Source organism: Motacilla alba, chromosome 1A (genome assembly GCF_015832195.1).
Source record: "Motacilla alba alba isolate MOTALB_02 chromosome 1A, Motacilla_alba_V1.0_pri, whole genome shotgun sequence".
Taxonomy (NCBI): Eukaryota; Metazoa; Chordata; class Aves; order Passeriformes; family Motacillidae; genus Motacilla; species Motacilla alba.
This window is the reverse complement of record NC_052031.1, coordinates 19,553,074-19,580,763: the sequence shown is the minus strand read 5'-3', so window position 1 is coordinate 19,580,763 and position 27,690 is coordinate 19,553,074. Positions and strand designations below refer to the sequence as shown.

At 42.5% G+C, this 27,690-nt stretch overlaps 1 protein-coding gene across 10 annotated transcripts; it reads right to left on the bottom strand.

Moving 5' to 3' along the window:
• Positions 1-993: 993 nt before the first annotated feature.
• Positions 994-27,690, bottom strand: PANX2 (pannexin 2). 10 transcript variants are annotated; one of them, XM_038154838.1, is made up of 6 exons: positions 23,852-24,340; positions 23,210-23,500; positions 13,511-13,632; positions 13,031-13,083; positions 4,685-6,188; positions 994-2,805 (listed from the first exon to the last, which is right to left on the bottom strand). In XM_038154838.1, exons 5-6 carry the CDS (start codon positions 6,168-6,170, stop codon positions 2,444-2,446), a joined length of 1,848 nt encoding a protein of 615 aa, XP_038010766.1. In that variant the 5' UTR covers positions 6,171-6,188; positions 13,031-13,083; positions 13,511-13,632; positions 23,210-23,500; positions 23,852-24,340; the 3' UTR covers positions 994-2,443. The 10 variants fall into 10 exon arrangements, 9 of the variants coding, with proteins under 9 accessions (XP_038010766.1, XP_038010771.1, XP_038010765.1 ...); XM_038154843.1 differs by having other exon boundaries at positions 4,685-6,136; positions 23,852-24,337; XM_038154842.1 differs by lacking the exons at positions 13,031-13,083; positions 13,511-13,632 and adding an exon at positions 3,647-3,720 and having other exon boundaries at positions 2,673-2,805; positions 4,685-6,136.

Here is a 27,690-nt window from a genome sequence, read left to right as displayed (position 1 = left end):
CCCAGGCTCCTGCCCTGCTGCCAGTACCTGTGCTGTGCCTTGCTGCCATTATGCTCTTGGGCTGCTCAGGCCAAAGAGGCCGTGCAGCTGGGCACAACTGAAGTAATTAATGTAAGGGGGAATGGTGGCTTTCCATTTTGTAAATTACAGGTCCTGCATACTGCTTACCATAAAATCCCCATTGTATGTAACAATGTGGGATGGACTGAACTTTGCTTGGATGGGCTGGTTGAGCTCGGCTGTTGTTGCCCTCATAACGTGGGACTGATGTCTTAAACAAAGCATTTTCATGCTAGATAAGGTACAAGGCTGTTAAGAAGCTTGTCCTGCAGAGATGAGGTAATGATTTTCATCACACCAATTTCCTCTCCCCCAGTAAGGCTGACAGCATAAAACTCCCTCCCAGGGCAGGTGTTGGGCACTCACACAGAGGCCTGAAGCTATTCCTCCTAAGGAGGCACAGCTGGCACAGTCAGGAACAGGGCCAAAGAAGCAATCATGTCATTGGAAGGGGCCACAAGCCATCAAAAGACCCCCAAAGAAAACCCCTCCTGGGGGAAGTACTGGGGCATTCCCACATAAGCCTGAATGTAAGCTGTCAAACTCTTTGTTGTGTGGGTGCTGGCCCCAACAGATCACGACTGCCATGATGACTCCAACTATGGACATCAAAATTGCAGTAATCAAGTCTTTTTCCAGATCCACGGGCAGTAACATCTTTCCTCCTATCTACTATTGTCCTTTCCTTCTCTTTCTTTCTTCTCCTTATATATTTTCTTTGTCATATTTTTATAATTGTATAGAGAAGAAACAAAATGGCTCCTTTCCAGTACAACCAATTTGTTTTAAAATAAACTTGCATCAAAAATGTACACTGGTCATTCAGTGTCATTTTACTCTAATCCGCCCCAAGGGATCTATTGACAAGAACTTCAGTTACCCTGCTTTAGAGGCTGGTTGCAACACTAAGCTAGGAAGTAGTACACGTTAAAATATTCAGAATAATAGGCATTTATTTTCAGTACTATTTTCATTAAATATTGGTGTAATATATCCATGTCTGAGGTAATAAATTAAAAATAAACTCAAGATTTCAGTCCCATATTTGTGCTGCATATTTTTTTTCTACCATTATACATAATTTTGAAGCAAACACACACAGTCTGTAATTCTGAATGCAGCTAGGAATATTGTTTTACACAGTCACTTTTTGTTTCACTATAATTTTGCTGAGAATGGTTATTGCATGATACACTTTTAATAGACGTTTTAGTTATACTAGAGTTTTCTATTAGATCACACATACCGTAATTATAGGAAGATGGGCATGAAGATGTGCTTTGAGCCAAGGATGGCAAATACTGAATCAGTGATAGCACATACTGCAGCATTATTGTCTGCCTTCACTAGAGCCCAGATCCAGCAAAGCCATTTCAGTGTGTGCTTAGTTTTAGACATGAGTCATTTCAGTGTCATCCATGGCCTTAATTTTTGCTGAATCAAGGACTAGCCAAATCTGTAGAACTGAAATAATAGACTTCGTTAACTGTGTGTTATTTGAAAACAGGTTTGCTGGTTTTATATTTTGTAAAATATTTTGTAATGACCTCTGTAAGATTGTTTGTATCAGTGAAGCACCCATGAAAGTTTCTAACCTGGTTCATAAATACACTATGAAAAAATAAGCAACTACAATGACTCTCTTCTACACATTTTGTTAAAAGTAACACCTGGTTTGAAAAGTTATTAAAGTAATTTTTTCCATGGTAAAATATAGTTAAAAAAATAAACTCTTAATTTAATCATCTTCCATCAAACATATAAGCATGTTAAAGGGCGGGGCATAATTCAGGTATTTTCATTTATAAATGCAAGAGATTGAGCGTGTCAATCTTTTGCACTTATATGCTGGTGGTAGTAAGGCCCTTTCAGCTAAGTCTTCATCAAGCCCAACATCAGTGAGCTAAATAAACAAACAAACACAAATTTTGCTTGCATATAACTTTTCATAATCCTGAATTAAAAAAAAAAACCAAACATCCCTGCTTAGAAAAGAACTCTTATTTAACTGCTGCCATTAAAAAGTATACCTCACTTCCATGTTAAGTTTAATCAGTGATTCTGAATGCAAAGGATTTAAACACTCACTAAAATTGCTGTGGCATGCCATTAGACTCTAATGTTCATAAATTGTGCTAATTCCCATTTCAGTCAGGAAGCTATAGTTTAGAGTTAGAGCTAATGGTTGTCTTAGTGTTAAAGGTCTATTTCCACCAGATTATTCTATTTTGCAAACGACTGACAGTGCTTATGAAGTGATCCTGCAACACCGTTGGGTGCTACTACCAGAAGCTATAGTCCGTGAGAGAACTCTGCATGCTCATGCAGTGAGCTGCACTGCCGGGGACCGTGGCCAGCGCTGCCGCGCCCCTGGGCCGGGCGCTCAGTACTCCACCGAGCTCACCATGGCCATGGGCTCCTCGAACGCCGCCAGCCTGATCTGCTTCGGGGTGGGCACGGAGAGCATCTCCCCGGGCCCCGGCGGCGAGGGCAGCCCGTTGTCCATCATGTTTGACACCTCCTCCTCGTGGTCCTCGTACAGCGTGTTGATGTGCAGCAAAGGGTGGGCTGGGCTGCAGCTCAGTGCAGGCGTGGGCTCTGGCTTGGCCTGGTTCAAAGCCATGCTGGTGGCAGCAGCAGTGGTGGCTATGTGGTTGTGGTTGCACGTGACAAAAGCCGCAGCGGCAGGCACAGTTCTGCATGTCTCGGATGAGTACAGAATCTCTTTTGCAGGATGAGGGGTGTCTACAAGAGAGCAAAACAGACAGATAAAGGACAGGTAGTCTTTCACCATTCCAGTCCATCAGCGAGGAGTGTCCTGAACCAATAAAAGTCACTGGCAGTCTCGCCACTGATTTCAGTGGCATCAGAAGAGGATCCCAAATGCAATTTTCTTGGGATCCTTTGAGAAATCCAAACAGGATTGTTTGAAAACAACAGGGTTGTAAGCTCAGGGAAACAGGACAAACAAGAAGTGGGGTTTCTAAATTTCATTCTTTTTAATGCATGCTCATGCTTCCTTATGTGAATGGTATTTTTGCAAAATGAAGGAAAAAAAAACAACAACTGAAAAGTATATTTATTCCCCTCCTGGTCTGGCCAGTGTTTTTTAAACAGTATGATTTAATGTTTTGACAAAAGCAATGACTGTTGAAATCCACAGGATGGAATACAAAAGGCACTGATATTTTCAATGAGAAAAAAACAGTGGTTACACATTGTAAGCCACTTGTCTTTAGAAAGAACTCAGCAATTTGTCATAAACTTAAGTCTCTTTCCAGAATTTATAAGTCTGCCTTACCTGATGGACTGCAATGTAGGTCTAACTCAAAAACAAAGTTGAAAATTTTTAATGTGAATAGGGAGTCACAGAGCCCCAAAACTCCAGTAATTATTTTTTGCCCTTAAAATATTCAAGCACTAATTTAGATTAAGGTAATTGAACCAGAAAACCCCAGCAGTTTTGAGGAGTTGAAATCAGAGCAGGTGACTGGATAAAGAATGCTGTAGAATAGCTCACATGCACATTGGGGAGTTGGAGGACTCTAAGGAGCATAGGGATTTGGAAGTGACAGAAACTTTATACCTCAAATCACTTCTTTGCTGGGCAGTGGGGTGACGGTAGAGGTCAGTCTGTCGAAGCCCAGAGGGAGGTCTTAGCTTGTAATGAGATGAGAGCCATTGCTTTAAGTACGTACAGATTTTTCTGTAACTTCAACTGCATAGTGCTTCTTTCTTATGTCAGTAGCTTACAAAAATAAACAAGAAGATATCTGTCTATCAGTTTCTTTACTGATCTATCACTTTTTGTAATGTTCAAATGGCTTTCCTCATCATCCTAGCTCATAGCAATTACTGATATATTTGAAACACTCCCTTGAGTTAAGAAAGGGACAGGCTTTAGAAGACCCACAGGGAACCGAGGCACAGAAAGAGCATCTCCTGTGAGGCCACACGGGAAGGGAATGGCAGAAATCCTGAATCCCTGACCAGCACCCACACTTCAGAACATCCATCCTCTGGTCCACATAAGACACAGGGCAATTTAAAGTGTGTGTGAAGAACAATGTCAATCAACTGAGTTTTGATTTTCTAGGTGACAAACATATGACAACCCCTGAGAGTTGGTAGTCTAAGAGATCTTTTTTCCACAGGCAGCTTTAACTGCCATTAGTAGTCTCCCACATAACCCTTAGGGGCTATTACTGCTCAGGGTACTGGTCATCTACCATGGCAGTTTCCATATGACTTGAAAATAAGGCAGGTTTGAAACGTGCCAGGTGCTGGTGGAGCAGGAAGGGTGTCATGGAAGCTAAAAGTTCCTCATTTCCTTGGCAAGGCATGACCACATTTGTAGTTGTGAAAACCTGCTTACATTTCAAACATTACCCACACCAACAGCCTGCAGCCTGTTTTGTACAGCTCTACCTGTAATAATCCTTACCCTCCTTACAGTTGTTCAAGAGAGAGAACGTCTATTTCTGAAACCTGCAAACCTTGAGATTACTAGCTATCCCAAATCTGGCAAGGTAGGTCAAACAGTTTCAATAAACTCTGAATTCCTTAAGATTGCTATGTAAATGATGGCCTGTGGAGGTGGTATGGGCATTATGGCATACTGTACCTTTGAGAGAGGAGGTAACATGCACTACAACATTCTCTTCCTGGTTTAAAAATCCGCCCTCTTGGCTTTTTGACGTGGGCATCGAGGGGATGGCTTGAACCTCTGGCTTGGGTTTTTTGCTACTGAGTATATATGGATGAACATCCAAGGAAAAGTGCCGTGTGTGCTTTTTTTCACTGCTTGTGCTTGGGATGGCGTTTGGCTCGCTCTTATGAGCGGACGATTGCTGTGAGGTTTTTGCAGCAGACTCCAGCAAAGGAGCTATAAGGCTGTCTGTCGCTGTTTTTCTCCGCACGGGCTTCGGCTTATCAGGCTTATGGTTCTCAACCTTCATAATTGCTAACTGCTCCTTGAAGGGCTGGGGAAGGGGATTGGTAGTCGGGATCCATTTCATCTTCTTCCTTGGCCTCTTAATGATGAGCTGTTCATTAGCATCAATGTCTGCTGGATCCACGCTTGGGTCTATGGTCTGAATCCCTGAATCGCGCATGGTTGGAGTGGCATCGTGGTTGGACTGGGCCAGTGCCGCGAGCAGCTGGCGCACCACATTGTCGTACATCAGATCGCTTTCATTTGTAATAAAATCCAGACGGTTCAATGATTTTATGTGGTCCCTATTTTCATTACAAAACATGGCCAAAATATTAATATCACAAAACTGGGACTTCTGCCACTGTTTCTTGGTCTTTATTCCGACTTTGTTCAGTTTATCAAATATGAAGTTAGACTTGCGAAATATGAAGAGGTGAATCAAGTTGATGAGGATTATCAAGTTCATGAAGCAGAGGAGAACGATATCTACACCAGCAATAATCCGCTGGAGCTGGACAGATGGCAGTTTACAGTTCACTCTGATGTGCAATTTGGAGCTGCTCGTTTTGTCTGGAGGCTCACCTAGCGCACACGTAAATTCATTTTGCTTCTGTGTAGCATAGTAGGTGGATAAGTATGTGATAGGTATGATGCTTAAAAAGATGATGAACAGATGTCTTGCAAGATAAAGCTTAGCTAAAAAGTTACTTCGTCCTCTTCTTTCCAGATATTTCTCAAACAAGTTCTGCTCAGGGCTTTTTTCCTTTTCTGCATTCTCAATGATTTCTCTTTTCTCTCTCTCGGTTATCCCTGGGCCTTTGGACTGAATCTGTTTCTCTATTTTTGGTGCCCGCCCTTCAGCTGCGCGGTGGTAGCAGTTATCGATCTCCTGAAGCAAAAAATTAAGCTCCGAAGTCAGTCGAGTGGAGGCCAGAAACTCCCAGCCCAGAGCTGGAATGTACATTATCCCAGCAAAAGCCAGCAGTGCATAAGGTAGGAACTTATGCTCAAACAAGGAGGGCCAGTGGCTGGCATCAACTCCTGGCAAGGCATCTTTTAATTCTGTCCAACAATATCCTCTGGCATACAAGGCTTGATCGCGGGTGAAGTTGTGTGGTGTGTAACAGTATATTGGCTCCTCTGTATAACAGAGAGAAAAGTCACTGCTGTGCATTTAACCTACAAAAGGGCTCTGGAAAATAAACATTTCAAATTATATCAATTTTATTTTACTGTATCTTCACATGACCATTAAGCCCTCCACATCTATCAGACAGCTCAGGCTGCACACATCCTCACAAATCTTACAGCAAAACTATTTACCTGAAAATTTTAGAACGAGCCTGAGTTAGAAATGTCAGCAAGAAATACATATTTTGGTTTAATGACCTCTCTGAAAACAATATCCTAAGCAACTGCGACATGAACTCTGTAAAGCTAGAAGACCTGATATTCACTACAAAGCCAGTAGCTGAGGATGTTCCATGCAAATGCTGAAAATTATATGGAATTTAAGGTTCATCCCAGCTAAGCATTCTTCTAGATAGAAAAAAGTTAGACGTAGCTTAAAACAATGTTTTTAATATTTATTAACAAAGTCAACTCATTTGATATTTTAGAAAAAAATGAAACTCGAGACATACAAGGATTTAGTCAACTGTATCCCTCTCAGCTAATACTCTTGAATAAAAGTATGACTGACCAGGACAGAATCTGGTGTGTTAACTATTTATCGGTATGGAAATTAAATTCTACATTTGAAACTGTAACTTTGGGATTTTTACACAATGTGTAATTAAACGCAACTTGCCCTCAGACAGTGTTACGGAAGAAACAAATACTGTGGATCAATAAAGAAATCAGACAAAGTAATAGGAGAGAAAGTATAGCAAGAATTATTAAATTCACAGTGATGCAATTTTTCTCTCAGGAAATGTTTCAGTCATATTCTGCTGGAGGACAGAAAGGGTTTGTCAATGGAAATTACACCACACACTTGTCTATTTTAACACTCCTTCTAAACATTTGTATTTTACCATCATAATCAGAATGCTGAGATAAAGGTCCTGACCCAGTAGATAAATTATGTTCTTACATGATCTTTTTTTTTCCTAGCAATACATGAAAGAAAGAAAGAGAAACTTGTGAAAGCTAAAGCAGCATTAATTTCCCAAAGAACAGTGACCATTATGAAGACATCCTATTCAAAGAGGAAGACCGTGTTTTCATGTTTTGACTGGTAGGACAAAGAGAATATATTTTACAATGTTCTGGTACACCTTTTAAAAACTTGCCAGAATGAGAGCCATAGGAGGAGGCATGCTCTCTTGACTTGAGAATTGCTCAAGAACACCAAGCCTGCTCTGGCTCTGAATGGAGCCTACAATTCAGATCAAGAACAGCTCCCTGGAAGAGAACGGTGGCACTGTTCTCTTTATAACAAAAATGAAAGCAAAAATTACCATGTTGATAACAATAAATAGAATATTAAAAATTAATAGGCAGGCAACTCCCCCTAATCCTTCTGGTTTAACAAATGACTCTTTACTTGACCAGTTACTTTTCACATGTGAGCAAATCAAAAGTTAGTTCTTTGGTGTGGAGGTATAAACCTCTTCTGTGACCTAGAGAGAATTAGTACTACCAACTTAACAGAGTTGACAAAATAAATGCTGCTACTCAAGACAGCATGTAAAATGAGCATGCCCTGCAAATACTTTAGTATAATTTTTAAAAACTATTTTAAAATGATCTAACTTCAGTCTCAGAGGATAGCTGAAAGCCTTTCCATTTAGACTATTTTTGTGTACTTACAGACATTTGTGACAAGAAAAATGCTCATTGACTCCCTTGGTTTCATAATTACACAGCCTCCCAACCCTACCCGTGAAGGGATGCATACAAACAATTTAATCTTCTACTATCAAAGAGTTATTGTAGAATTCCCCAGGAGATCAAACAGATTCCTGTATAAAAATGTTCCTATGGGGTAAAAAAAGGCAAAGCAGAATCCTATGTTTCTCATAAGCAGAAATTTTTTGAATTGGGTATCCCTAAGCCCAGTAGAACTTTCCAATATGAAACCAAGTTTTCTGTGGCAGACACGAGTTCATTTCTCCTAGGTCTGAACATCCAAAATACTTGGGAAAACAGCAGCAAGTATTCCTACAAATCAGCCATTAAGATTATTTTTTGATTCCTGCATCACTTACTACTATCAAATAAACTGATTAGTTCTTTCAGTTCTCTTCACTGAGACCCAAAAGCTAGGGTGACTTTTGCCAAAATTGTATATATATACAACAACAATCCAATATATTTTTCCTTTATAAATGGAAAAAAAAAACCCAAAACCAAATGAAAATATCTTAACATTTTACATTTACATTTGACAGATCACTGAGAGACTAACTGCACTCCATCCATTGCCACTGCTTTGGTGAAAAAAAGTCTAAAGAGATTCAGAATTCAGGGTTGGACTGACCAGCTGCATTACAGGCTACAAAATGAGACTGTCCCAAACAGTAGGAAAAGCAAACATCACTTGAGAGGAATTTGTTCTCTTTTCCTCTGTTAAACTTGTTTTTATCTGACCTAATGGTCTGTGAGGTTGTAAAAGATCTCTAATTTATTTGGCCAGCTGAGCATGGTGTCCCACTCTTACTCAACATTTTGTACCTTGCTGCTTCTAGTTTAGTATTTTCTTTGCATATTTGCAAAATTGGCATGATTTTCCTTGTATAACATGTAAATCCCAAGACCCTTGAGACAAAAACAAATCCTCTGTGGAGCCAGTGGGACTTCTGATAACTGATTGAAGTGAGAGCAGTGGGGTTCCAACACTATTTTATTCAAATAGTATTTTCTAACATAGAATTGTAGAATCACAGATTGGTTTGGGCTGGAAGGGGTCTTAAAGATCATCTAGTCCCAGCCCCCCTGCCATGGGCAGGGACACCTTCCACTAAACCAGGCTTCTCAAAACCCCATCCAGCCTTGCCTTGAATACTTCCAGGGATGGGGCTGCCACAACCTCTCAGCATTATCTTTGAGCTATATTTACTGTCAGAGAATGCCATAAATTTTGGTAAAGTTATTCCACAGGGATATGTAGCTTAACCCTCTCATCACAGGACTTGACTCACAAAGCATTGCATCAAACCTGGAAGCTCATTCCTAAAGAAAATGGTCCAGATAACTGAGAAGAGAGGAATTCCCTTCTGAAGTGATTCAAAGCAAATGACTCATTTAGCTGCTGCATGGGCAAAGAACCTGTCTCTCTGCACTGACAAGAGGCTGCCAAGCAGGATCCACAGCAGGTTTTGAGTTAGCTTTTGTGAATGCTACTTCTTATACAGTGACAGCATTTAACCTGGCATTTAACAAACACCCTGAAGGTGTTTGATCCAGGTGCAGTAGGGTATGGGACTGTTTCTTCTCTACTGCAGCCCGTGTCCATCATTAATTAATGAAAAAGAAAAGTACTATGTTAATAACTAATCCTGTTATGAAAGGTGGCAGTGATGTATAGCTGGATCTTAACACGCAGATCTGATAAGGACAGCAGAGGAACAAGTTGTTCTCACACATATAACTCACTTAGCTGTGAAGCCTCTGCTTAATGCAGTTTCAAGAAGACCCAGCAGATTTTTTGTTTGTTTTAGAATGTTCTGATAGGTAAGTATGCATTAAAAAAAGGTTGCAACGGTGTTAAAATCATAGCTCTGATGTGGGATCATGCAATATACAAAATGCACTTGCTTTTAACTTTATATTCATAAATATAGAAAGTTTCTACCGATACTCTTCTTTCATCCTGAAAATTCTTACAGTTTGTGAAGGTCCTTTTTCATATAGCCTTTCCAGCCACCATGAAACACAGCTTTTTCCTGAGACACCACGGTTTAACTGCATTTGCCAATGAAGTAAAGTGTTGTGAAGAAAATTTATAAAAGCTTGGGGAGCATTAATATGGCTGAGTGGATTGGTCATCCTCTCAATGTTATCTAGTCTAAAGCCGATAAAAATAATCTGTCTCTCTGCTCCTTGAAAGATATATTTCTAATAATTACTACATCAAAAAAAAAAGGCTTTGATGGTAATGAGTGATGGTTTTTTTAATATTAACTTAAGCCTAAACATGCCCACTAAGAAGCTTCATTTCCCTTTTTTCAATATGTCAGATGTTTTCAACAATTGTACATAAATACATTTTATCCTGATCACTATGCACTGAAAGTAGTTTCTAGAAGTAGCTTCTAGAAATCCACAGAACTGTCCTCTAGGATACGGCATGAGAGAGATCTGACTGCATTTTTCAGACATGCAATCAAGATGAAATTAACAACACAGGATTACTTAGTTGTGTAATATAACTGATTGTGTTATGCCACTTGAGAAATTAAAATCCCTTGGCAGGTAAGTTTTTTTCCCATGCTCCCTCCTGCAACATCTCACCCCATCCCATCATTTGAAGTATTTCTGGAAGGGAGAGAAGGGAGGGAGGTTCTGTGGTACAGAAGCTGTACCTCAGGGGAGTGAAAGTGCACGGCTGCAGAAGACCCTCAAGGCAGGCAGAGGGATAAAGGAAGGGGTTGTGCTCAAAAAAACTCTTTAGAAAGAATCCAGACAGTATGGAAAGGAGTGAAGTCAAAGTACTGAAGCTAGGGGCTGTCAAGTCTGCTGCTTTTAGAAAAGGCTTGGAGAAATGCTTGTGGGCTTCCTGCAGGCACACACTCCCACTCCTGCTCCCAATCCAAGGTCAGCCACCTTCTTTCAGTGGTTCCCCAACCTCCATATACTTTAATATATTGTCCTCTTTGAGAGGCTCTGAATTAAACACCATTTTTTTCAGGCTGCAAGTGCTAGGCATGAAAATATGTTAGAAAAATAAATCTGCTAAATTTTAAACTGGAGCTATAATACTCCAGGTTCTGGATTCCTCAGGAAAGGGGCCAGAATGCTGAGGTTTGGGGTTGGAACCCTTGTAAAACTTCCCACTACAGAAATGAATCTCAGATGTGGAAATGGAGTTACCAGAGGAAAACTCTGATGGCTGCTCTTCCCAGACCATTTCCTGAAATTACACCCCAATGCAAAATCATAAAAATGCTGAGTCCCACATCCCACTCAAAGTAGAGTCGGGACTGATTTCAGCCCAGCTTGATTAGGGCTTTGCCAGTCTGAAAACCTTCAAAGACAAAGGCTACTCAACCTGCCTCTGCATCCTGCTCAGGCAGGGACAATGCCTGATTGTCCTCAAAGAGAATTTTCATCTTCTTTAGGAAATGTCCAGCAGGAATGGCTGATCCATGCAGCAGTATTTTTTTTCATTTTGGAGAAGCAGCCATTTCAAAAAATGAATGCAGTGGTCAGTAGCATGAAGAACACATCCAGTAAAACACAGCTGCAAGGCTGTCACAGACATACATGCGGCTGGAGCTCAGGCCCCAGGACTGCATCTCAGCAGAAGGAAGAGATGCCAGAAGCACAGCTCAGCAAGGAGGCCGTGGGAGGGCTGTGTGTGTGTGCATACACGTGTGCATTTCTTGCCTATCTATAACAAGAAACACTTTGCAAGAAATGTGGCCTAAAATGACACTGCCGAGAAGATATGGTGAAACTGTAGATACACATCACCCTCCATTGTCTATTCAAAGTTAAGGTTCTACAAGTCTTCCTGGGAAAGTGAGTGAATTGCATCTAACACACTCACCACTTAAAAGTAAAGGTAACAGTGACAATCCCTTAGCATTCAATGCTGTAAAAAGTCAGATCTGCTCCTGAAAATACTTAAGCAACTGCAGGCATTGGGCATTTCCCTTAAGTCAATGTGATTACCAACAGTGCATAAAATCTGGCATATGCATCTCTCTTTGAAGAAGTGATGCTGCAGTTATAAAACTTCTAAAATACTATTATGAGCAAAAGTTATTTAAGTAAATGTGGACAACACATTTAGAGTGCTTTGGTAGGCATTACAAAAAAAATTAGGCATTACAAAAAAAATTATTAATAAACAGTATATGCTCCTACGTAACAGGGCAAATGATTTTTTATACCTAATGCATTCCCTGTGGAATAAAGTACATTTGCCAAAATATAAACCATGATAACAAATTGTATATGCTTCCTGTGACCTCCAGCTTTTAGAACTTACTCTAAAGGAAGAAATCACATTTCATTTATCTTCCCACTGAAATGCATTATCTAGCATTCCAATATAATAATTGAGTAAAGCAAAAGAAACAGTAAAATTTTCCAACAGCAGGCAGAAAAAAAGAAACAGTTTTGAGAAAATATAATACAAATACAAAAATGTAAAAAAATATGAAAATTCTTGCAAGGCAAGAATTCAATTCAAGGCAAAGGTAAGTACGCCTCTTGTGTGAAGAAGATTTCTTCAAGGATCTAGTTAACATTCAGTGTGACTGCCACCACCCCACACAGGGTGTAGGCAGCAGAACTGGTGATCAGGTGCTGCTGAACAGGCTGCATCTCCCAGCCTCTGGACAAGTACCTAAACACTCTAGCTGGAGACCCAAGCTAAGTACCAGGTAAGTATATTGATAAATATAGTTACTGAACTAAATATACTGCAGACTCTAGCCTAGTGCTTCCTAGCAACTGGCACTCTGCCCTTTTGAAGAGAGCTCTAAATCATCCTCACTGCTGTGCCCAGCCTGCCTGTGAAGATAAGCTGGCAAACCAGACAAGATCTCTGGAGAACTCCTTGTGCAGTCCTCTCCACTTGTCTCCAAGGAGAAATTCAACGTTTAGGTAGAATCTCTGAATCTCCCTGCCCATTGCTTCCCAGTACACACATTTCTGATAGACAAAATAAATCAGAAACTCCCTGAATTCAGCAATAAATGTCAGAATTTAACAAGGGTATTCCTTATCATACTGCTTTGTGGCACATATATGTAAGCAATCGGCATACATGCCTCATTCATCCTGGGTACTAAAAGGATTGCACAAGACAGCAGGTAGCAAACTGTTTATTTTTAGAAACAGAAATAATTTATTTAGTACTTTTTCAGCAATTTTTAAATGGAAAAGAAGAAATGTCCTGGATCCTCTTCTCTCTGGAAAAAAAATGAATAAAGAACATTTATGTTACTGAGGTTGAAAATCTAGTCTCAGAAAGTAAAATATCATCTAAACAGCATACATGCCTTCCCTCCCAGTCACACAGTCCACAAGGAATATGTAATTCTGCTTCAAATGATTTTAACAAATGCTAGCTAATACCCAAATTAACTGTCAGCAAAAGGAAAAACTCACTTAATTTAACTAGTTTATTTCAACTACTTTATTTAAAGGATATTTAAAGGTTAGAAAATAGTGCAAGGTAAGGATGGAGCACGGAAATTAATTTTGTTGTCATACAGTCTATTTAACTCACTGAGTACTCATATGGATGAGAAAACATCCATCAAACTAAGCCTTAACTTAGCAAGCTAATTATTAAGAACTACTAGTTTTACTGAAATAAAGAGACAATACCTTTACCTTTCTTAGGGAATATTCTTTCCAGTCTGAATACAGGTTCCATGCCCATGAAGTCTTCCTAAGGTACAAATTTCTCCATGATCAGCAAAGCCTTTTTTGCCCAATCTCTGAAACCACTTGTCCTGTTTAAGAAAAAAATCTTGAAAAGAAAGTCCCTAAAAAAATGAGACAGGAAACCACTGCTGCTATTAGGTTTTATTGGCCTATACTGTGCAAGATTAGTCATAAAGAGTGAGATGTAGATAAGCAATTTCAAAGGTTGATTGGCAATGGCTCACCCACAAGGGTAACTGAAGTGCAAGGGTGGCAGCAGGTCTCCCTGTATTTTCAATTTGGGTCTTTTTGCCTTGCAGGACTGCTGCTTGAACCGCATACATTTTGGGTCTGTAGAATCAATGAATTAACAATGCACTTTCCTAGGGTATATATAAATTTACAGAACCATATTCCCTGTATGTAGTAGACTCTGGCTCTTCTAAAAGCAGCTGATGTGCTCACCCTTACTGGAAATCTGAGACTTCAGGCTTTGTACACCTGCCCAGGTTGGTCAGGAAAGACAGACACCTACTCCTGCTCGTCTGGTGTGTTGGGAATACCAACTGTTACGAGGAAGGTGCAGAAACACTTCCATGAAATCCCTTAGGCTGCTCCTATAGAGGAATGTGTCCTCAATAATGAGCTGCCCTCTACCATGTAGTGGCCATGCAGCATGGTGGTAAAGTCACGGAAAAGAGAGCTTATTTATAGTGACTGACTATTAATGCCAAGAGTTGAGGGAAGGTTAAATCTGAATTTAAAGGAATGTATTAATCTAAATATAATTGACGAAATTCAGCCATGCAGTCAGTCCTACAAAAAAGATCAAATTTAGCGCTTGCATGAAGAGGTGAGTAGAATTTCAGTGATGTACAGATCTTCTGCATAGAAGAAGTTGTAAGGTGTGAAAATAATATTTTAATGTTTTGCAGAGGTCAAAAATTGCCCGCTAGAGATGGAACCCCAAAGCAACTACATGCACTCAGACAGTATGATAACGTGGACTGCAGTAACACCTGAAGGAAACTGCAAGAATAAATGCTGAAATGAAATGAATCATGAAAATCCAGTGAAACTGATGATATACGAATAATGGTGGCTTCTTAAATCAAGGGTCAAGTACAAAATACAACCACAGGAAGCAGCAGGAAACATCATGTTTGTTCTATTGCATTATTATTATTTAATGACTAGAAATTAAAAAGATGGCTTGTATTAAGTACCTCTTGGCATAAACACAGCACTTGGAAAAGTTCAAATTGAAAAAGAAGAAAGGACCAACAGTTAGCTCATTAGGTAATAACATTATTTTAATAACATAGTATTTAGAGGGCAGAAATGGCTGGTCTACTGCTCTTGGAAAACTGGTTCCTCCATGTATAGAGAAATTGGGTTTTGTGAAGGATCAGAACTGTTTTGATTCATCACAGAAGAGGCAGAACAATCTGCCACCCGAGGCTCCCAAGGGCTCTGCCACTTCCATGTGGAGGTCTCCTGACCGCCTGAAGAAAACATCAATCTCACAGAAGATAAGGCACCTCAACCTCAACATGTGAAATAATTACCTCATCATAAACCTAAAATTAAACTAAAACTCCGGAAATAGTCACTGAGCTCCGAGCTGCAAAAACCCCACACATCTCAGCACCTGGCTGCAGCACTGCTCCATGAACTTTGAGCCTGCATGACAGGCTTGGTGCCACCAAAGGAAAGCAAACAAATCCCCAAAGCTCACTAACTGTGCTTGCTATCACAGTGAACAGCTGCACTTCCCATTCAAATGCAAGAGTGTAATACATGCCTGGGACAAAATCCCCAGTTGATGTAAATATGTGTCCTGATTTCAATGTTCTTCTTAGAATAAATCCTGTATCATGTGAAAAAGAAGGAATCTACAAGAATTATGCCAGTCTACTGTGAATTTATTTAGCTTTTGTAATTAAACATATACACATACTCAGGGTGTCCACTGCAGCTATTTTTAATACTGAAAGGACCCAAGGAACTCTGTGATGATGCAGATTCTTCCTGAAGACTTTTATAGATGTAAGAAACCACACAAGCTGAAATTTCCTCTACATCATGGATGCATTATTTCTCTCTAGTTTAGAGGCAACAAAGAGCCTCAAATACTTCAGGGTAGCTTTGAAAAACAGTCTTGACCTTACTCTTTATTTATTCACAAGGTTTCCTTTTGTCAAAGGTGAATAAATTAAGTAGCTCTTAAACAAAAATATTTCTGGCCATCTGTTCAAATCTGTTGGTTATGTGAAAGCATGTAGTAAGCTAAAATTCATCCGTATTTTGGACCTCTTCCCACATATGACACTTGAAAAAATGAAGGGGTTAATAATGCAAACAGGTCATTAAAGACATGATTAAAAAATTATGATGTATGTGTGTTGATGAAGTCTGAGAAATGGAATTTATGACAGAAAAAATATCTGCAGTCCCTAGGAACTGCAGTGGAGAGATGTATGGCTCATGCATTTCCTCAGGAATACTGTTCTATTCACCATTCACCTGTGTAACTTCAAATCTTTAAATGATCAAAACTCACAGAGTTCCAGCCAGTGTATCTTGTGCACACCTCGAGCTTGTGTGTGTGAAAAGGGCCATTTGGGAAAAATTCCATCAGCAATGTGAACAGCCAGCAGCCCAACTGCAGCCAGCCTGTGGGTGCTTGCATCACTTTAGCCCTTTTTAAAAATAAGTGCTGGGAAAACACTTAAGTGGTACTGGTACACTCCCTAAATTCTCTTTTCTCTGCTAATATCACCTCAGAAACAATTTCTGCAATGGTGTCATCAGCTTGTCATACACTAAACAATCTGGCTCTGTACTCTTAGCACTAACAAAGTCATTTGGGAAAATGCCTTCTTCACTTTCTTCAAGTGCAGTTGGAGAGAAAAAATGGAAAGTAAGATCAAAAGCCATCTTTCAGGTAAGTCATCTAAATAAGCATATGTAATTATCCTGACACAATTTGAAACAAACACAAATTAAAAAAGTGACCAGAAATGCAAAACAAAACTCCATCTCATAATATAAAAATCTGACATATACTATTTCAAACATACTGTAGGGTGAAAAGTGAAAAAGACATTGAAGTCTTTATTACACAGTAATGTAAGCATTGCTTGTGCAGATTATTACAAATCAGAAAATATAAAATAAAACCTTGAACTGATACTTTAGTCATTAAACACTGTTTCCTTCCATTGCTTTTTTATGAAAATTTTCTAGCAGAAGGATGGTAGAGGGCTGAACTATACAACTGCTAAGAGACACAGAAATACAGTATTTTTGAGCAACCTCTTTTGTATTTTGTAGGCACTGTTTTAAGAACCTAGCATGAAAACCAATGCCAAAGCTTGGCTTGTGACTGAGGTCTAAAAATCAACTGGATGAATGCTTTGCTTTATTTTAATAAAGTACCAGCATTTAACAGACTGGGTGGGAAAAGCAAACATGACTGCAATATGGAAAGAATAACTCACTGTGAATAGAAAGTGTGAGGCACTGAACAAGAGGGATATGACTTAGCACTACCATTACAACATACGTTTGGAAACTAAAATATTTCAATATTGTGAAGATAACACAACCAACCCAGCAATGTAATCTCCTTTGGAACCCACCTCTCTCTGGTCCCTTACAGAGAGAACTTCCCAGAGACATTATTGATGGGGTTGCTTCTCAACCCAGCACAACACTGGAATATTTAAATCAGTCACTGAAAACATTAAGTGATACAAAAGAACTAAGCAGCACATGATGAAAGCCAAGTGTCCCTCAATCTACTGGATTGCAGAACAGTGTCCTGGAAGTTCAGCAAAGGCCATGAGACACAGCACCAAAGGCTGCCACCTGCTGCTGCAGCACCACTGCCAGGCACGGAGGAGAGGACACAGCACAGGCTGACCCAGCAGCAGCCCACCTGCAGCTGCAGCTTGTGTGTACTGATGCCATGGCAAAACCAGAAGAGTGAAGGGCAAAAAACATATGGAACATCAAACAGACCCACCTCAAACTGGCAGTCTAATACCCCACATTCTGTGCATTTTGGAAAGGAAGTGAAAATGGAAAGGCTGATGGACTGATCTACATCCATATCATTCCAGACTGACCATACCTTGACAAGAGATACTGAAACTTTATAACTAAAAGAAGTTATAAACTGAAAACCAACACAGGCTACAGCTGGACTAAGACTATGTACCTTAAATTCTTACCCTCTAAAACTTAATTAAATTTGGTGTATTACCATTTCTTTCACTAAATATTAACCTAAGGCTGACTTAGGTTAAAAAAGATAACTCCCGATAAAAAGAATTCCAAAACCTTTATCATAGGAAAGGGAACAATCCAGGAGGCTTCAATGCAGCTAAAATGGAAAGACAAAAGGGACAATCTATACAAACAGACATAAAATTTGCTTTACCACCAGGCAGTACCTGGTATAGTCACCTATTCGTACACTATGACAGCACAGTACTATCAAATCTGAACTCTCTGCTCATACTGGTTGTATTTTACTTCTAGTTTGCAAAGGAACAACTAACTGCTAGGAAATAAAAAGCTTGGTATGAGAAATTAAACCTCCGGAGAGTCAGATACAAGCATGGATCTCTGCAAAGCACGGCATACAGTTCTGCATGACTGCTCCAGAAGATGCCTAAGACTATATAGGGTGTGATGGGGTTATGTCACTGTTCTGACAGAATTTCAAACACATTCGCTCTCATATTTAAATAAAAAAATCTAGTTTTTATCTTTAAAGCAGTCATTTTCAAAAAAAAAAACAGAGCAAACCAAAGTTCCCTTGGGACCACCCACTGCACGCACTGTTACCTCAACAAGGACACTGCTATTGGAGAGATATCCTTTAGCCTATGCTGCCTTCTGAGAGTCCTCTGACTCCAGAAAACCAGAAAACTCATAGTTAAATACAGATTTCATCCACTAGGTGAAAGAAAAATGCCTCAAAAACTTTATTATCCTCAAGGTCATCATACATAGGCCTCTAAATGGAGGATATGCTAGTTTTATATGAAGTCCATTCATGGTTGAGTTTTAGAAAGGGAAGCAATATTCATTCTTCTTTTGTGAGTGCTCATGTGGGCTTTCTTTGTGCTGAGTAGCTGAATATCGCTCCTAGATGACTTTATGATGATCTTACACTCAGTAGAAATATGGCTCAGATTGATTTTAATTAACTTTCTAGGGGTGTCCTTTCTGGAATCACACTGGATTGCTTGAAAGATAAAGGAGACTTAGGAGACTCAGAAATGACACTGCAGGAGGTTAGCTACATGACTTTCTTTCCTCCTGTGATAAAACTTTAGGAAGTGTGGGTCAGTGCAAGAATCATATCTTACTTCAGCCATCAGAGTGAACTCTTGTCCCCATTGGAATCAATGGTCAAGCTCTTACTGCCTCCTTTGCAGCCTGAATTTAACTTCCAGGAGCACATCCTAGCAGCGTGCCTGCCCTTTGCCTTCCTCCCGCAGAGAGCTCAATTTCACCCCAAATGCACTGCCATCGAGTAGAGAAGTATGGAAACAAAACCTTCTCTCCCAACACATTTTAGCCATGTTATAGATTCCTTTATAGAGCAAAAGCACACCAAGGATGACAACCCCTCTTTCCCCCTTGAGCTAGACTGCAAGGACACCAAGCATCCAGGGCTGCACAACACGGAGCGTGGCCAGCAGGTCGAGGTCGAGAGCCCTCCACTCTGCCCTGGTGGGACTCCAGAGGCAGAGCTGCCCCCAGCTCTGGAACCCTCTGCACAGGAACATCTGCCCGAGTAAGACCAGAGGGCACCGTGAAAATCATCAGAGGGATGGAGAGCTTCTGTGACAGGCTGAGAGAATTGCAGCTGTTCAGCCTGGAAGAGGACATTCCAGGAAGACCTAACTGAGGCCTTTCAGTACCTAAAGGAGGCTTTTGAGAATGATGGGGACAGACTTTTAGCAGGGCCTGTATCTCAGGACAGTGGTTTTAAACTGGAAAAGGGTAGCTTTAGATTGAATACAAGGAAGAAATTCTTTACTGTGAGGGTGGTGAGGCACTGGAAGAGACTGTCCAGAGAAGTTGTGGATGTCCCATCTCTTCAAGGAACTGCTCAAGGCCAGGCTGGATGGGGGCTTTGAGTCGCTGGTCTAATGGAAGGCATCAATGTCCGTGGCAGGGAGTTGGACTATATGAACTTTAAAGCACCTTACAACCCAAACCATTCTACGACTTTATCATACATGTAATAGAAGAAAAGCACAATATCTAATTTAAAGTCTTTTGTAACACATTAAGTTCAGATTAATTTTGATTTTTTTCACAATATTGGCATAGTATCTGCTAAACAATTAGGTCTTGCCTCTTACGCTACCAAAACAGTAATTTTGTCACTAAATTTCTCAAAAGCAATGTAAAGATCAGAACTCTCCAACTTAAGGGTAAACAAATCACTTACATGAAGAGCACATGTGTTTACCTAAACAATGACTTTGCCCAGGGCACTAAATAAGCAGGTTTATCTGCAGCCACAGGCAAAATAGAGTGTATAATATATTATACTACAGACACAACAATTTTTAAGGTTGTCAATTACAGCCTTTAAATAAACACAGTGCTCTTTCTTTGTCCTCTGATGTAGGGTTGAACTTTGCTTTCATACATGCTTCCTTGCAGCCTCTGGCCCCCGCAGACTTACTGCAGCTTTGGGACTCCCAGGTTTCCCACGATGATGGGGTGCCTTCTGCACACCCCCAGGGCAGGACACCCACCCTGCCTGACCAATTCTCACCCGACCTGTTGGGCAGACTGTACAGCTGGTCTTGACTTTCCGCTACACTTTGCACACACACAAACTTGGTAAGAGGCACTTTAAGCTGCACTTGGCACACATGTAAACTAGGTAAGAGGCTCTGATCTCCTCTACCCACTGATCATGAGGATTCTTCCAATCCTCAGCAAAAAAATTTTGAGAAACCACTGCTTTTAGACAACTGCATTTCATGTCTTGAGTGCACACACTATTGTTCCAAAAGCTTTATCAATACTGATTAAGTGAGATGGTATAGACCCCAGAAAAGGGGGTTGTTTTCAGTTTAGTGGCATGATGGTATCTTCACATAGCTTGCACTGGATATCATTAAGAGAATGAGAAATAATGGCAAGTATCAGATAAGCACACAAGGGCCCAAAGCAATGTTTGGGAAGCTATTATGATATTCACAACCAAAAGGCAGTGGGTACCTTACTCAATTTCATCAGCGAAGTTTGTACCTGCATAGCTAGTATTTAAATTACACAGAGAAGCAGTATCCGAATCAAATCAAAGTTAGAATTTTTTCAAGATTGGTGACAGTGTATGGGTGAAACAACACAAACTGTAGAATCAGTAGTGAGCATGAATCCAGCTGAACTATTGTTATTACCAGGATCAGTATCTCTGGACATGCATGATTTAGTAAAGAAGTCTGAGTAAACACTGTTTCATTAAAAGAGCAACATCTGATTAAGATCACATTAAAATTAATGTAAGTTTTGCTCTTGAACTCTGTGGAAGCACAGTTGAATTCACTAACCTGGAACTCTTCGACTTATGCTTAAAAAAGTATCTATTTTTATTAGATCCTTAGACTTTTTCTATTACATTCTCTTGCATAAATTTTTCCTTTTCCCATATTATCTTTCTAACTGCAGACCATCTGAACAAACATGACATCATATGAGAGAAGAACATTATCCCACGTTTTCCCAGAGATGCAAGGGTGTTTTCTGCGTTACCTCATAAGTTTTGTCCTGGCAGGACACAATAGGCTACTGCTCTCTATCTTACTGGGTCAAATCAGCATACACAGCCCATAAGTAGACATAGGAGACATTGCTTTTAGTCCTTCTGAAAAACAAATCTGGAACACAACTGTGAGCCTAGATAATAGTCTTCCACAGCACAAAATAAACTCAACAGCAGAAGTATAGGCAGATGTGAGCAAATTCAACAGGCCCTCTTTCTTCTGCATGTGTGTGGACTACAGCTCAGCCTTGCAGAGGGACATCCACTGTATGAATCTGAGTCTCAGACTGGATACTTCTCTACGATCTGCAGCCTCAGTTGACTTCTTCACATGGAGCAAGCTACTGCTGTCTGACCAAGCAGTGAGGCATCAAGGGGCTTCTGCTAGCAATCTCGCCCTGTGTCAAGGAACACACATGAAGGGGGCATGACCTTGCCTGCATCCAAGGCTGTCTCTAGGCCTACTGAGGTTCAAATATGTACATCTCAAACAGTGTGAAAGCATATACGTAAGCATGCACTCTCGTGAGCAGCTGTAGGATTGCCTTTTTATGAGCTTAGTTCTCTGCAAAGGAAGCGATCACAAAATTTTTGCATCCCACAGAGCATCCTCAAAGGTGACCTTGAAACCTGTCTTTCAGTTCCTATGAAGAGCCAGTTTTCATGTACCCTGTAAACATGGTTTCTCCAAGATACCTCCAGAAGAGCATCCAAAAGATAAGGTTCTTATTAACTGTGGCTGAAGATCTTGAGCTATATAACTATTAAAAAAACAAAACAAAACTGAGGTAGTGTCGTGGTTTGAAAAAGTTTTAACTATAATTAAGAAAAATCTCCAGACTCCATTTGCAAGCAGTTATACTTCTAGGTGATTTAACTTCACCTCATAGTGAAAACAAGTATTAAGGACTGGAACTCAATCCCAAAGCAGCATGCAAAGCAAGAGCCTGATTCTGGTATGTTTAAACTGGTTAAGTACAGCCAATTCTCACCAACCTCACAAGCTACAGACTGCCAGGTCAGTCCTGCATATTAAAGCACTAATGATTTCCCATGGATTTTCAGTATGGAGCTTCCAGGGACATTAAAAGCAGTCATGCACTGGCAGCTACACTCATCAAGCCTACAATCCACACAACAAAACAATGTTTACACATGTGCTAGTGGCCCAAAAGGTGTCATAACAGTTTACTGGATCAGTAATTTTCAAGGCTCACCAAAACCTGACCTTCTGAGACTGGTGCTGATGGGCATTCAAACCAGGCTTTCCAAACTGTTACCAGTTTATGCAAGATGACCCTCAGCAGAAACAGATACCAGTGATTTCCACTCTCACAATCCGACAAAGCACACTGCATGGGGCTCCATATATAGCATCAGTCTCCATGAAAGCATCAGCCTCTCCCTGGTAGGCCAGTTAACACTCATGCTGTAGATGCCTGAAGTAACATCAGGACAATGCCTGACATCAGCCTGGGTCCAGCTCAGGACCTGTCCAGGATCCACCTCAAGCATTAACCCGCTCTGTCACCCACGGCAGCTCTCACCTGCTGCTGGGCAGCACCAGCACCTCCCTAGCACTCGCCTGCCGGCCAGGGCAAGAGGCAGCAGCTGTCCCCGTCAGAGACCGGCCTGGACAGCGACACCACTACCCTGCCCAGCAAGGCACCACCACTGTCCTGCCCGCCAGGACGAGAGGTGGCGGCCCCTCCGGAGCACCGGCGGCTCTCAGGCAGCGGCCGCTGCCGCCCTGCTGCTGTCCCCGCCCGCCAGGGCGAGGGCTGCCTGACAGCTCCCAGCACCAGCGGGCTCGTTTAGCATGCACTGGGACACGACCCTGCCCGTCCTGCCGCCCTTACCGGCAAAGTTCTTGGTGAAGACGAGGGTGACGAGGAGGATGGGGATGAGGACGGTCCCGATGGTGACCACGCGGTCGAAGGGCAGCTCCAGCTTCAGCTGGAGCAGCAGAGCCGCCAGCGCGCCCGCCTTGTCATCCTGCTGCCCCGGCAGGATGAGCTCCTTCAGCTTCTCGCCCGCCAGCAGCGCCGTGGCCATGTCGGGGTGGTTATCGATGATGTGTTGCATAAGCAGCGGCGGCGGGCGGCCTCACGCCGCCGGGCTTCCCCGGGGACGGGCGGCGCCCGCCCGGCCTGCGGGGACAACACCGACAGCGGTGACGGCGGGGCCGCGCTGCCGCAGCGGCACCGTGCCTCCCCCGGCCCGCCGGCAGCCCCCGCCGGCCCTGGCAGCGCGGGGCGAGCGGCCGCGACCCCGGCGGCAGCAGCAGCGGCCGTGCGGAGCACGGCAGCCTCCCGCTCCCCGCAGCCGTGCGGAGCCGGATCACGAGAGGCGGGCGGCGACACGAGATGCCCGGTGACAGCTGTGCCATTAAGCGCTGCCTCTGCTTCGCAACCCGTGCTGTACAACAGCGGCGCAGCCATGCAACCAGGCAGACCGGAGCCGCCTCCCGAAGTGCTGCAGACAAGGAAGGGGGCATTTACCTGGCAACTTCGGTTCCCTCGGCTCCCGGGGGATGGCGAACAAAACCGATGGCCGGTACAGAAGAGCGGAAGCCGAAAATAAACTTACACTGGACCTTCCTGCCGAAAAACGGTCCCTGCAGCACCACAAGTAATGCAATCGCTCCGGGCTCGGAGCGGGAGGCGGCTGATGCGCTGATGCCCGTTACAGCAGCGGGCGGCTGGCGCTGGCATGGAAATGCCCGCCTGCACCGAGCAGCGACAGCGCGCGGAGCAGTTCAACAAGGGGCTCGCAGCCGTGGGGAGGAGGAGGAGGCAAGAGCAGCCCGGAATGAACTGTGGGAACGCAGAGGTCCTTTAAGGCATCCCAGCGAACAGCTGGAGCCTGCGGAGCCGGGCGCGGCCGCGGCAGGGCGGCCGGGAGCGGCGCGGCCGCAGCAGCCGGTGCGGCACAGCCCATGCGGGCTCCGAGCGCAACACGTCCCGGCCGCGGCCCCGCGGCCCCGCAGGAGACACCGCGCGCCCGCGGCACCGCGCATGCGCCGCGCGGGCAGCGGCGACCGGGGACGGTCTGGGGCACGGCCCGGGGGACACTGGCGGCACCGGCACGGCCCGGGGGACACTGGCAGCACCGGCACGGGCGGCACCGGCACGGGCGGCACCGGCAGCACGGGCCGCGGGCTCCCTCCCTTCTCCTTCCCGGAGCCCGCACGGGGCAACTCAGGCCCGGGTGCCCGGGAGCTGTCGCGGCTGAGGGATACAGAGCGTGGTGATGAGGGAAAGGGAAACCCTCACCCAAGCGGTCCCTGAAGGTCTTGGATCCGCGGGCACGCCAGGATTTAAGTGCTGTCAATAGAAGGTACTTCCAGATGCTGTCTTGTTAAAGCACATGTGGGGTCGGCCACACCGGGTAAAACAGCCCAGGAGCAGAGGACTTGCCGAACGTGCAGAGGCCAGCTCTCACCCACAGCCTCTGGTGATGTCCAGACCTGTGTCTTCACAGAGAGCTTGCTGTCCTTCTCTGGAACAGGCTGGGAACGGAGCACGCACTAACACTCTGGGAAAAAGCTACACCACACAGCATCAAAGGAGGCCATATGTGCTGCATCACAGCCTGCAGCAACGGTGTAAAAGACAAAAGCTCCAGGTCACAGATTCTTGTTTATGGATTTTATATTTAGCAGTACTTAGATAAAAACCAGAGATAAACAAATATTGCTGATATTTCTCTCAAAGATTTGCAGTTGTCATCTGCAACTCACAGGAGTAAGGCAGGGATTTTTATCTTTGCCTTGAAATTTTCATTTCCCTGGTCACTGTGAACAGTATGATGGTTGTGTTTATTATTCAAGTTTAAATATTGGGTGCAAGCCTTAAATGATACTTCTTGGCAGGAGTCCTTCCATCCAGGCAGGGAGATAATGAGCAAGGCAAGGGGGATGTCCTGATGGTGACTGAGCAAATATCCCAGGCAGCAGACACAAAGCTGTCAGTGCCACATGCTCCTGAAGAGTATTGAAGATCAGAAGGCAATAGAGCCTGAACCTGTAACCATCACTCATTTCATTTTCCCTGCTTCTAATCCTCCATGGGCTCTGCCTCTGTTGGTTTTTTGTAAGGACACGCAGTGTCTGCCTTACAGGCAGAGGGCAGGGAGGAGAGGTACCTTTTTCTTACTGCCTTGTCCAGGTACAGTGGGTACTTGTGATGTACTGCAGCAGAGAGTTCTTGGTCACCCCAGGCAGGGCAAGGTAGGAGGCAGAGCAGTGAGGATCCTGGTGTGGTGATCTTGGGAACAGAGTACAGCCTCTGTTGCTCCACAGCTGAGGAAAAGTGGGGACAGTTTCTGGCTCAGGCTTCAAGCCTCAATAATCCTAGCTATGTGTGATGAGGGATAGATGCATGAATTTCTCTTGCTCTAGCTGCATTTGGACTACATTTCTATTTTATCAGCCTCTAATAAAGAGCTTTCCATTCCAACAACAAAGAACCAAAATACCTTATGCACTTGTTACTGCTGCTGCCAGAGGGATGATACTGAGCATGGCACTGGCAGCCTGAGGCAGCACAGCTGATGTGCAAAACTTTTGCTCAGAGTAAAACTTTTTTTACTTTCAACACTGTAATTGTTTCCCCATGATTTGTCTGCTGTTGACAATCTTGTCCTGCTCCTTGAGACTGCAGCTGAAAGACCACTTTTCTCACTATGTCATCTTCTTTTTGAATCCTCTTTCACCCATCCACTTACTTAATTCAAACCAATCAGCTTGCTTTTTGTTTTCAGAAACTGCCTGTGGTATTTCTATCTTCCCCTAAGATAGAAAGCCTAATACTTAAGCCCTTAGCACTCATCTGCTATCTAGATGCTGGCTCTAGATGCTTGCTCATGTTTTTCCATGAAGAAATAATGCCAGCTCTAGTAACCATTCCTGAGGAAGCTTGGTCTAAACCTCTACAAACGTTATGAATTTAGGAGCAGCCACCTAGTCCTGTACATCTCCAAATGTGGCTGCAGTTGGTCAATTAAGGAAGTGTTAAAATGAGGTAGCCTGTGTTGATGCCTTTTCCTAACTGTCCCAGCTTCCAACAATGTTGAGGGAATTTCCTGAACTTGTGATGATTTGATAACCCCCCAAAAGATCTCAGGGTATTTTTTCTGGTGTCCTGTTGGGACTGTGTAAATTTCTGGCACCCACAGCCTCTTTATAAAGGAATTCCAAAGGCTTAAACCTGTTGTATCAAACCTACCTTGTCCTGTTTGCTTCAAATGTAATCAAATCATCAAATTAGACAGGCCCCCATGGGAATGTGTCTGGATCAATACCTACCCATCTTTTCCATGACGCATATACTTTTGTAGGCATCTACTATATCTTCCCCTTAAATTATATCTAGTTCCACATTTAATATCCAAGGCATAGAAGACCAACCATAAATCAGACACTCTGCTTTTAAAATAAATGTGAGATCCACGAGTGATTAAAATTTCTCTTATGAAGCTTGCTTCATTATAATGCCATTATTTGATTTAATCATATTGATTTTGTAATCCTGCTTTGCAAGATTATGTCTGTACAGCAAGCCAAAGAGACAGGCAAGATGGAATGGCACTGCCAGACCAGAACATAGGTAAACAAAAACCTGTAGTAAGGCAGAGTGTGGGACATGGAAAATTACTGTCACAATTTACAGATAAACACCACAGCCAAGTTTCTCAGTGATAACACCCTGGCATGTATGCTGCTGGGTGGTCTAGACAATAATCAGGCTGTGATAATATTCCTGTGCTAATAAATATTTCACAAGTTGCTGGTAGGGTCAGAAATTGATTTACAGATCAAAGTGGAAAGTCATGTGAAGGAATTCTAATTAGTTCTAACAAAAGATCAAAAAAGAAATAGTATTTTTTAATTTGAATAAATCACTTGTTATCACATAGAAAATACTGATTATTGATGGCAAAGTGTGGGTCTTTTTTAAGTCTTGTTTCTCCAGTTCTGAAGGTTCAGAAATTCAAAAGCAAAGGAGAAAAACTGAGATAGGTTTCAAATTCTGACAGGGACACTTCTAGCACCTAGAATTTACCTTCTAAGCTGAGGGATACTACCTCTAGATGTGGTGCGAGATTTATCTATCCAAACACGAAGGTACCTGAGCAAGATATTGCAGAGCACTATTCCTGAATCATGTAGGAGGGGAAATAGCTAAATGTAGCCGTGCAGTTCATGTGACCAAACGTAGATGTTCTCTTCCAAATGAGATTAATCATTTACACATTGTAGGTGTCCAGAGTTTACACATTAATCCCACTCACTGTCTCTTATATTACAGCTTGTCTTAGCTTAGCCATTTCCCCAAGG